The sequence below is a fragment of the Plectropomus leopardus genome, chromosome 22, assembly GCF_026936395.1.
Source record: "Plectropomus leopardus strain MGB_pleo_1.0 chromosome 22, ASM2693639v1, whole genome shotgun sequence".
Classification (NCBI taxonomy): domain Eukaryota; kingdom Metazoa; phylum Chordata; class Actinopteri; order Perciformes; family Serranidae; genus Plectropomus; species Plectropomus leopardus.
The window spans coordinates 15,892,275-15,904,618 of NC_142197.1; the positions used below are offsets into that span (position 1 = coordinate 15,892,275).

A 12,344-nucleotide genomic window follows, 5' to 3' on the forward strand; every position below is an offset into this window, starting at 1 on the left:
AAATCAAGTGGTGTTCATTTCTGACACCTAGCTTTTATTTTGAAGGACTTTTTCTGTTTCCTCTTGCATTGTGTTTAATTTCTTTGTGTTCGAAGCCAAGATGTTGTGGACATTTTGTATAATAAAACTGAATATGTGGTAATTTATAAAAATGTCACTAAAGAGAAATCTAGACTTCCCTGCACTGAAACTACTAAAATATGCTTTACCTGACTCATGCTAAATAACTTTTCTGACTAATCTACATGGATGGCAACTATTGGTTATAACCTAATAACATATTAAAAATTACATGTGAGCAAAAAATTGACATGCAATAGGCTATGTGAATTAATAATTAACCCACCAAACAATTGTTTACTTTTGCCACGTTTCCACATTTATGATGGCAACTCAGCAACTCGTGTACCAAGATTTTTGCCCACATTCTGAGCTATTGTTCCAACTTCAGGGGGCGTTCACCTGTTTTTCCCAGTCAGGAACTCATTTTTCCAATTATATCAACACCACATATATGCAGATTTCTCTTGGAAGCAAACATCAATTTGTCATTTTTACTTTCTCAAATTTGGCTAACTGTTTACAAAATGTTTCCAGCTTTTATGCCAGGCTAAGCTAATTGGTTCCTTGCTCCACTCCAAATGGATCACAAATAGAGCGGTATCACTCTTATCATCTAACTCAGAAAGGAATCATAATCCCCAAACTGTCAAGCTTCTATTATTATTTGAGGTGCATGGTCAAATGTTAAAGAATTTACAGTCTGAGCCAGAGCAAAATTAAAGTCACCCCCCCCTCCAAGTTTTATTAATTAGTAGACTGCATAGTTCTAATTTCTTTTTAGGATTTTTTGGGGAGATTGCAGGCCTGAAGGATAATTAATATCTGGTGTAGGAATACTGAATCCTTAATTCATTTATTTTGGTGGCCTAAAAGTGATCACATTTTAGTATACTAATTTTAAACAGTTTCAAACTATAGGCTCCAAATGATGATAAAAAAAAAAAGAATGAAAAATTTGCACTTTTTGCACTTGTTCATTTTGGACATATATTATTTGCTATACAAACACATTCATTCCACTGATTGCATGTTTAATGTCATAAATTTAAAAATATTCAGTTTTGCTGCAACATTTGAACCAACATTATGTACAGTAGTTCAGTTTATCACGAGCATCACAAAAGGCCCGGAAATCAGTAACTACAAATACAGTCTTTAAAATTCAAGGAGAAAGATAAAGTACAGATGAAAATGTCAGATTCACACAGGGACATTTGTCACACACTCTCCCCCTCCCTTTCTTTCTGTCGATTGTAAAATGATTCGATAAAGCCAAAATAATCATCATTAAAAGCTGAAAGTTTGACTTCTACTTATAATTAGGTGATTTGCAGCAATCTGCCACAAGGACTCTGTCAATCTGTCAGCATGATCCTCCTCCTGTTAGAATCGCCTCAGAGACAATTACTGTGGGCTCCTACTAATTAGAAACTCATTGAAATTTATGAGTGCCTGTTATGAATTATTGAGTTCTGTTTCCTGGGAGGGTCGCCATCAGGGAAGGCTAAGCAAGTGAAATTCTTACAGGCCCCTTCATCGGTGTGTTCGTCCAGGTTTGGTTGGAATATAACAAGGTGTGTGTCTCCCTCTCGTGGTGCAAGTGAGAAATGTGACATTTGAAGTGGTGACTGTAGAAGATGCAGTTAAAGGTGACACCTCCCAGACAAAAGATAAATAAATAAATGAGAGAAGCTGTTTACATATAGAAGTTTATACTGAAATTAAATGCCTAGTGTGGCACAGTGGCTCCATTTCCATATTTCTGGACATTCAATTTTAATATATTACATACATTTTGTTTGGATTTTCAGAAAACAGTGTGTGACAATAGAGACACTGGTGAGGTTTCTTTCCACTGAAGTGGGTGCTCTAGTTTGGCTCTAAATGGGACAGAGATGTCACCTCAGCACTTGGTCAACCTCTGAGCTGTTAAGCTTTCTGGGAAGCTTCACCTGCAGTTTAAAGTGGCTCTCACTGCCGTGGCGTGGATTCACTTGCTGGTCAGGGAATGCTAATGTGACACAAAATGCCTTTTATTTAGTTACATAAGCAAATTTTGTGAAAGGGCATTCATCGCTTAATGTAGATCCATATAATTCTTCCTTGTTGTCAGAGCTTCCTGATAGAAACTAGGGGCTAGGATTCAACACCTCCACAGCTGTGGCTGTGGTTCGATTCCCAGTCAGGCCATGCTGAAGTGACATGAAGTGACATGTCAACCCTTTGAAACTTGTATCAACATCACTTTTCTTGTGCTGCTTTCAGACGCCTTTTACAAGTATTTAAACATTTGAACTCTGAGCAAATGGCAATAACCAACTTGGTAAGAAATGTTCCACAAATTGCAAATCGCTTACTTTAAGCTCACATCATTCTTCCTCCTTGGCTCCCCAATTGTCTAGTGGCAAGGATTCAGCTTTGGTTCGATTCTTGAATAGGAGGCTCTTTCCTTGATTTAACTCTGTTATTTTATCAGAATAGACCTTGAATATTCAGCCTAACGCTGATTTGGCTTCACACTAATTGACACTGTTTAGTTAGTTAGTGTTTTTGTGCGTGTTTGTGGGGACGTTAACGTCACGTTAATTGTTAACCAATGGCTGAGTCAGGTCTGATTGAAGGCAGGTGTCTGAGAGTGCCTCCTCACTCTGTGGTTTATTTGAGCATGTGCAGTAAACACTGCTGGCTCTTATTCTTGTTGTGTGTCTCTGTTTGTGCAGGTATGGAGTGTATGAGAGATCTAAGTGAATACTGTATATGAATATCAAAATGATCTCTTTTTTCTCTTGTGTTTGTCTCTGTGCAGGCCAGGGTCCAGAGTTTGTGCTCCCTGAAGTCTGAAGTTTTGCCAGGCTTTTTTTGTGATGTTGGCTCAAAGAGGCCTGCCACGAAGTATGTAAAATTGTCAAAGTAGAACTTTGTTTAAAGTGGATATCCAATTACTGTTGATGGAAAATGTTAGTGTAAAATAAATTCCTAAGTGTGTGCCCTATTGAGAGTGAAGGTTAAGTGTTTCAGAGTTTTTCTTTTTGCACAGCCGTTATTGCAGTATCTACTGCAGAGAAAGCTGTTACTTTCATGGAGTCAGCTGACCACATGGGAGACTTCAGGAGACCGCGGAGCTGCTGGGGATGATCTGTCAATCACTCTGTCGCTCGACAGCGCCATCAACTCAACCTCCAGGAACACCTGCAAGGATGGGAAGTTCAAGCTGCTGGTCTGCCTTGGATCCAGGTACGCTGCTGTCAGTTTAATATTCTGTAATGTATGTATATACTATTCACAACAAACATGGGTTTTATGATGATATTTAGAAAATGTATTTCCAAATGATAAGTAGCTCTTTTAGATTTTTGGGAGGCTTCAGCAACTCTAATATGACAAATTTACACAAACAACAGAGTGACAATGACAACTTTTGTTAGACTTATGGTCATTAATTAACAATATTTACCCATTTAATGACCAAAGAGGTGGTTAATTATCAAATATGGGATGTGAAAGATAACCGAGTCCCATCAGGACACAGTGGATGCTGGTTACAAAGATATCATTTCCCCTTTTGGTGAATTGCACTCCATCTGTCAGAAATACTTTCTTGTAAAAAGAATCTCAAGGAACTAATCAATGATTTCACCCCCAAAGTTGCCAACAGCCTTTGTTGACCTTTCCTTGCCTTTTACACTTTTTACTCAACTACACCTTAAGCGGCTTTTGTAGAAAAAAATCTAAATATTGCATACTCAGCAGCAGCAGTCCTCTTTATCTACCCTGTTCCTCAGATAATAGTCAAAGAACCATTTTTCAAAGTAGATCAAATGAAACCTCAGATCTGCATTTGGTCTGCTAAATTTGGGAATGCAAACTGGAAATGAAAACTGCCTAAAATCAGTGATCAGTAACCTCCCACTTAAAATGCTCTGATTTTAGACCGACTAAAGTATAAATTCTAACCATTAGATGATGCTAATGTGATTTGGGCAGAACACACTATTAACATGAACAATCACAAAGACAGATGCTCCCAGCGCTCTTTGCTACAGTATGTACATATGTCAATGAGGAGACGAGACATTGACACTTCTCTAGGTTTGCCATTGAGTTCATAATTCATTGTTATTGGGAAGCAAATCAATCCAGACTGTACTGGTTGTTTTTGATTGTTCTAAAAACTCCCTAAAACGTCTATATGAAACCCAGCCACCTTTAATTAGTGTGGCTCTAGCTAAAAGGCCTTAGGCTTCAACTCATACTTTGTCGAAGGCTTCCCTGTAGCTCCCACTGGAGCAGCAAAAGGTGTTAGAGAACTTGTAGCACCCAATAAAGCCATTTACTGAAAAATATGAAATAACTTGATCAAAAATGTAATAAAACCCATTAATTTAGTTACTATTACTAAAGTATTCAAATGTTGTCACTGATATTGTAATATTATATATACACTTACAAAAAACTGTACCTTCAACTAAAGTGAATTCACATATCTTACCTAAAACCAATTTTAAAACTGTAGGTATTGGTGTAATGACGCTATAAACAAGCTACAAACCTCCTGATTCACTTTGCGCATGCTCAGTTTAGTCCTTTTTCTGCATGTGAGGAATTAGCACCCTGTGGCACTCACATCCAAATTTTATAGGAAAAGAAAGACATGACTTTTTTTAAAAATTAGTTTATTTTTGTTATAGAATTGCTTGTATTGAAGTTAAGTTTTCAAACTAAAATCACACTTATTACTTGTCTATCTTTATTTATTTCTTATGCATGCTAATGGCAATGTTTTAGCTATAAGCTAGTTTGTGGCTGCAAGAGTCTGGGTAAGTTTTCACAACACGTGAAAAAACAACCTACCTCAAGCAAAATCTTAACATATTTATACATACACACACACACACACACACACACACACAAATATTCAGTCATTGAAGTTGGCAGACTTTGATGTGCAAAACTGGTGGAGCTCCCCTTTTAAAATCTAATAGGTGATAAGTATAAATTTGTTACATTTTGGGAATAAAAAAATTTTGTGTCCCTCTTTTACAATTTTTGATCTGGACTGATGGAGTGGTGAGAGATGAGTCTGTCAGCTTCTCTCCATCCAGTGAGAAAAGCTCCGTGCACAGTGCCATAGCAGCTGGGATGAGTAGCCTCTCCAGCAAACAACACCTGCAGAGGCTGAAACACACCCAAGTGTTGTGAGTTAGCGGTTAGGGAATTGTATCCGTGTAAGAGAGTGAATGAAACATGTTTTTGTACCTGTGACTGTGCCCCCTTCGTAGGTAAGGGCTCCATAATGTTGTGAAAGTCCTGCACTGACCAACCATCTTCTGTGTGGCTGTATGATCCGCATGTCCAGGGGTCATGAAACCACTGGGAGCGCAGGACCCTCCTCGGGGTGATGGTCGAGTTTCCTACATACACACAGTTAGTCTGCGAGTGCTGACAGATCTAAAAAGGCTCAGAAACACTTTTAGAAAATATAAGGATCCTGCTGAGGAAGTGATGCTTGTGTCTTCTTTAGACTCACCTGTAAATCTGCGGAGGAGTTGTGTGATGGTGTGTGTGACCTCCTGGTCAGACAGTGTCTCCATATACGCTGACTCAGGCCCAGCCATCCAGCCACACAGAACATGGCCGCACCTTGAACTAAAAACAGGGCTGCATTCCTAATCAATGTATTTACCAGTTATTTTTCCGTAAATACATCATAAACAAGCCAGGCAAGCCACAGCATGTGTGGTTGTTTACCTCTCAGTGGGTTTGACTACAGTGAAGGCCACCAACTTCCTCATCCAGGACCTCTGCATATCTGGCACTTGGTCCACCATGAGATCCTGAATCATGACAAAAGAGGGAAAAGATCAGCTCAAATGATCGTACATGTTTGATTCTTTACTAACTAGTGGCAACTTTTTTGGGAAACACATGGGTGGAGAGTTCGACAGAATTGTATGGTCCGGGTTTCTGTTGTGGTGGTTGAGAATAATCTTTGACAGCTGATTCAACACTGGGGTTTAACTCAAGATGTGTGAGTTCCACTGGTCAAAGAAGCGCTCATCCTTGTACGGCTGCAAACTTCTGGTCAGTTGGTTGACTGGTTGGTCATTTTGCTCTTACCCGACCAAATTCGAATAGGTTTTTACGTTAATAAGGCCATGTGTCCACCAAAGCGTTCCTTCTCCCAGCTGGAAACAGCAGGTGTTGTTTTTCAGCGCTTGTACATATCCTATGTGAAGTTCGGTCTTCGTTGTATTTGTTAAGGCTGCCCCTTGAAAGTCGGACATTTGAATCATTAGCCAGAGACCCCTCAGTCGACTGAGGAGTTGGTTTTTTCTATGCAGTGTACTTCTGGGAATGATTTGGTCCCCAGATTTTGCTGCAGAGTGAGTGCTCTTGATTTTTTCGCTACTCTTTGGTAAAAGGAGTTGCAGACATGCAGGCAGAGCCACAGAGGAGGAGAGTTATACATACGGTAAATATGCACCTTTATTCAATGACTGCAAGTCTCACCTCATCTTCCCACACCATGTAGATGGCCTCACATTCAGCATCCCACCATGGTGCATCAAATTCCATAAATATTTTATTTTTTGTTCCAAAACCTATATTTTGGATGGCATGCGACTTGTTTGGAGGGAGAGGAGGGCAGAACAGGGTTGACTGGTGCTTCTTTAGGTGTCCTGAACAAATGGAGCAAACCAGAATAAAGGTTACAATCAGGAGTACAAGTATCTAAGTTATGTATTTAGAATACAAAATATGAATCACTGCTTTCTGTTACAGTTTAAATTGCTTGTATTTTAAATACAGTTGCTGTCTTTAAAAAAAGCTTACTTGAAGGCATTACTTTATTTGCTTTTTGTGTGCTCTAACACATGTTGATATGAGGACTTATCTATATGATACTTCCACATTTAACTGCAAAAATCCAAATAAGGTGGCGGCTGGCTGGAGGGAGATTGCCAGGCAGCTTAAAGTTTCTGCTAAATCACCATAGCGACCAACAGCCTATTTGCTGTTGGCTATATTGTATGTTATTTCCACTTAATATAACAATATAAAACTTGTGTTTTCTATTTTAGAGGTACAAACGCATTGAGATAGAAAGTACCTGCCCATCTTTTAACCCTTTGATATCTGGATCGACATCAGTTTTCTTATGCTGCATTTAGATGCTTTACACAAGCTGTTTAACCCTTTGAAATAAATATTTTTTTCCCAGCACTTTTTTTATTTTTGTTTTTTTACTAGTCTTACTAGCAAACTGTGAATGTTTGTGTCTGGTCTACCTAGAGGTACTGTGACAATGACGTGATCAGTGGCGAGCCTCTCCCCATCATCACACTCGATCATCACAGGGTTTTCTCTCTGTTCTGTGTTTTTCCAGTGGACACAGCGAACAGGTTTATTGTAGGTCACTAGACCACTGGGGAGCTCCGACATCAAGTTTTTGATTAGACCTTCATAGCCTCTGCATGAAAAAAGAAAATTATGTTTTTAGTCAATCGCTTACCCACATTCTGAAACAGTCATTTAATTAACAGACTGAGTAATGTACTGCATGTAAATGTAGTAAATAATGACTTAATGAAATTAATTATAGAAGTGATAGTTAGTTGCTCCACTAAATATAAGCAATGTTAGAGTGCAAACCCTGGAAATGTACAGTCCAGTCCAGGAAAAGTCTTGTAAATGGCAAAAAAGCTCCTAAGGTCCACCTCATCAATGCTTTGATCCAAATTAATACCATCCCCCTTTAAAATGTTACTGATCAAAGACAGTCGCAGAGATCTGCTGGTTGCATCAATGTCTTTCCACTTCTCTGCAGCTTGTTGTTTAGCCTGTGCAAGAAAGCAGGCAACAAAATAAACTCTTTATTACTGCAAGATGTAAATTATTATCAGCAACATCTGAGATACTCCAGCACAATCCAGAATTATAATGTTTAGTCATTGAGAGAAACGTACCTTTGAACGTATGTAATCTCCCACACGGGCCCAGGGATCTCCTCTTTCAATCATAAGTTCTCCACTTTCATACAACAACTCGGTAAACATTTCCGTAGCAGGATCAATGTCCTCAGTATTTAGCTTTCGACCTGCACAAGACACACAGAGTGCTGATTAGAAAAATACCATCAGATCACACTAATCAATGGCACTAGATACGTGTCATTAAATACAATAATGCAAAACAGTGGTTTCATATGTTGTATGTATGTTGTACGTATGTATGTTTAAGGCGAGACAACCCTGGTGAAAATAGTTTTTCATGCACTGCTCAATTTTGAGATTTTGGGCTATTTTGCGTCTTTTAGACCAGTGTACAGAAAACATCCAGAATACACTTTTAGCTATATTACTTGAGAGTTCTGTTCTGAGATGTTTGCAAAAACACATATTTTGTTGGAAGAAGAACCTAAAAAAGGGTTGAAAACTGTTGTCTTTAAGAAAACACTAATCATTATTTTTTTTATAGAGATAAAATAATCTGCTCCATGAATACCAAATTTTAGCAACCAAAACAGAGAATAACACAACCTTTGTATATTAAGGAAAGACCAAACTACAGCCTGATCTAAAATATAATGCAAACTAAAATAATGCATCATGTCAGGCCACGATGATTTTAAAACGACTGCTCACCTGAACTGGTAAAGCCGTTGTAAACAAAGGGGGGACATTCTCTGATGACCATGGCCTGGTTCTCTGGGTTGAGGGCCTCTGGATCCAGCAGCCCGTATTTTCGGGCCAGACAAAACACAGGATTCTGCTCGGATGGTCCATGGAGCCATTTTGCCCCTAACTCAAGGATTTTATCACCTGCAAAATATTGTGTGGTTGCAGAAAAGACATGCATTGTTATTAAAATGGAATGTGATAGTTTGGGTTTTTTTTTTTTTTTTAGCTTTTTTATCCTTTTTATGGGGATTTGCAGGATATTTACCTAATTAGAATTAACGGACATGAACTTTTAACAAGTGAAATTATCATCATAAGAACACAGTTGTTAACTTTTGGGATTAATAACATGTTGTGAATCATACTTAGATTTTTCTTAGGACCTTTCTTATAAACAACTTTAAGAAGAAACTTCGGAAGATATTGGTGCCTGAGGCCTACACATTAAAATCTGAAGTTGATTTTACCTTAAAAAAATCAAACTGATTGCCTTGAAAAATGTAAGTAAATATAACTACTAATCTTAATTATGTTTACTTTATATCTAACTGTTAAGTTTACCTAAAGTTTAGTTGTGTTTACTTAATTTTGTAAAGTTGTTGCAACTTAAAAATGACAAGTTTAACTAAATTAAGTCTCCAAGTTTTAGCAACTTTAGTAAACCAAGTTTACTGTGCTATGATTTTGTATTCTGAAAGATCCATACTAGTTAATCATATTTGTATACTTTTCAACATCGGACGAAAAACAGAACTTGCATCATTGACAAAGTCCTCTCCATCATGATCAAGTTAAGTCAGACTTTCACTGAAGCTGCCAACACTTAGAAAGATCAACTTCACTTGTCTTTTTTAAGTTTCAACAACTTCACAAAATGAAGTAAATACAGCTAAATTTTAAGTTGCCTAAATGTAGGCACTTACACATAATGTAAACATAAATAAAAAGATTTCTAGTAACTTTTACTCTTCCTTTTCAAGGCAATCGGTTTCCAAGATTATTTTAAGTCAGATCAACTTCATATTTTACAGTAAATTGTTGCTCACCCATTCTGCAGGTTTTTATTCTTCCTCCGCTTCTTGCAGTAGCTTCAAGTATCCGCACGCGACGAAATCCAGCGTTAACGAGCCGTTGTGCCGCTGCTATACCTGATATTCCGCATCCTATGATAACCACTCTAGCGTTCACACTCATAGACATAGCTGTATTAGTACTAATGCATACAATTGACTCTGCAGACAGCTGACAATACTGTAGTGAGAGGGAGTGTGTGTCGGTGAGTGACTGCACCTGAGATGATGAAAGCATGTCGGTTTCTGAGGTTATGAGGGAGTGCAGAACTGCCCTCGAGGTTATAGGAGGGTTTGTTAAACACACACAGTTAGTCTACTCCAAGTCTTGTTTGCCTTGTTTTTGCCTTGTTTTTTTTTTTTAAACTAATTTTCAGGCAATTTTCTTGTACTTATTTCTTGCTATTTTGGGGGTATTTTTTCTTTTTTTTCTCACTGCCTTCTTCCCAAGTTTTTTAAGAAAACAAGCCAAACTGCTCAAGCATCAAAGGGTTAAAGAAAGCATGCCTTCCAAACCCACAGGTTTAAAATCAAATTTCAGGTGATCCTTGGACACATCATGTGCGATGACTGTGTCTGTCAGAAAGAAAAACAAAAACAAACAAGCAAATCTGAGTTTAGAATAATAATATTTCACCCAAATAAATTTATACCACGTATTCTAGTGTTTTAATTTTTGTTAGTTGTAACAAATTGAATTTTTTTTCCTCCTCCTGACAGTAATGGGCTTCTAAAGTTTTACCCAACAGCTGGACAAATATTTGCACAGTGGAGTGTCCTAAACCATTAGGCTACAGGACGCCTTGGAGGGAGTTTCAGACAAGTTTGTTAGGTTATGTGGCGCTGACCCCCAGAAGCTGCAACGCTGTATATCTGGTATAGTTAAATTAGTAAGTTGTACAGATGTCTGTCATCTGGACTTACCTGCTGAAGTATTGTGGTAATGTCTGACCGACCTTGGACCACCACTACAGAAATGAGCGCTAACAACCTTCAGCGAAGCTTGAGAGTCTGGTTGGTTAACCAGGCGTTCCCAAAAATTGAGAATAAATACCCTTGCTCGACACTTCTGATCTCCCTTTTTTCAGCTTGACTTTTGGGCATTTTCTGCAATGCAAACAAATAAAATATGCCCCCGGAGTTTATTTTCTGAACTAGTCCAGAATCCAATGGAAAAATCCCACAGACATTTTGATGAGGGAGCCATGGTTGGTGCCAGCTTCTTTGTTGGCTTAAAAAAAACATCATCCCTGGAGCGCTCTATAATGTAGCAATTTAAGCTTTGTAACTGTGACCATTCTGTAACCTTACAGTACTGCAAATACTCCTTTGTATGCTTATGCGTATGTATACTTAATAATAATAATAGTATACTTAATAACTTGATTGAAAAGCATTTCACTTGCTTCAAAAACAGTGTTCTCCTCAATCTTACACACTGGACATTTGATAAAATTATTCAGTTTTTGTTAGGCTTGGTTTGTTTCTGTCCAAAATCTTGTACTAAGAAAATCCACTAGAGGGCAGGAAAGTGTACATGTTAAAGTTTATTTATTGCGGCTTGGTTAAGCCTTTGACACCTGGATTGGCATCTGTTTTCTTGTGCTGTTTTTAGATGACTCTCATAAGCTATATAACCCTTTCAAACCAGAACAAATTTGTTTGATTTCTTAAACACACACAGGAGAAAAGGCAATGAGCAACTGTCCCACATATTGTAACAAAATAGTAAATTGTGACAATAAAATGCCCAGAAAGCTGGTTTTGACAAGTTGTTTTTGATATATATATATATTATTATTATTATTATTATTATTATTATTATTATTATTATTATTATTATTATTATTATTATTATTATTATATTTTAAAATTATGTTACAGAAAAAAATGTATACATGATTTTTTTGTTTTCAATTTGTGGGTAATTTTAACTTTTGCATTTAAAAAGTAAGATCCGTAGGCTATTTAAATTTATGATAAAGTTAAATTAAGAAGCTGATTTAAAGTCTACTTAGAAAATATATTTAATATATATATATATATATATATATATATATATATATATTTTTTTTTTTAAAGGGAAGAAATTTTATGCACTTGACCAAATGTTATGTATTTCTATAGTTTATTTGATAGGGACTTTCACTTGTTACAAACAAGCTGTAGTAACTGATTTTTCACATATAGAGATTGTGGCTATTGCTAGTTTACAACTCCTGTCCCTAGTTAGGCTTTCAGTAACGAAAAAGAAGAAAAAAAGAGAAAATATCAAGGGTACATACAATAACAGTAATGGTAAAAAGAAGACAAAAAGATAAATATTATCTTAATAATATAATATTTAAAAAAAGACCCGAAATAAAACTAATCAGTGATATTAAAACTGTCACTGCAATGCATCTTCATGGAAAGTTTACGATACCTGTTCTCAATCAGCTATAACGTGATGACGCATAAACTGCCGTGGCAGCTGATTGGTCAATGTCTCCGGTGGGCTTGTCCGGGCGCGCGGGCATTTAAATCAGAG

General features: G+C 37.2%; 1 protein-coding gene across 1 annotated transcript; it reads right to left on the reverse strand.

Annotated features, from left to right (window-relative positions):
- Nucleotides 1–5,051: 5,051 nt before the first annotated feature.
- On the reverse strand, nt 5,052–9,944 carry LOC121961702 (peroxisomal N(1)-acetyl-spermine/spermidine oxidase-like). Its single transcript, XM_042511765.2, has 10 exons — nt 9,791–9,944; nt 8,709–8,885; nt 8,031–8,161; nt 7,717–7,904; nt 7,353–7,534; nt 6,574–6,743; nt 5,812–5,897; nt 5,591–5,709; nt 5,320–5,474; nt 5,052–5,238 (listed from the first exon to the last, which is right to left on the reverse strand). The coding sequence occupies exons 1-10, from the start codon at nt 9,942–9,944 to the stop codon at nt 5,101–5,103; spliced, it is 1,500 nt and encodes a 499-aa protein (XP_042367699.2). The 3' UTR covers nt 5,052–5,100.
- Between the last annotated feature and the right edge of the window lie 2,400 nt (nt 9,945–12,344).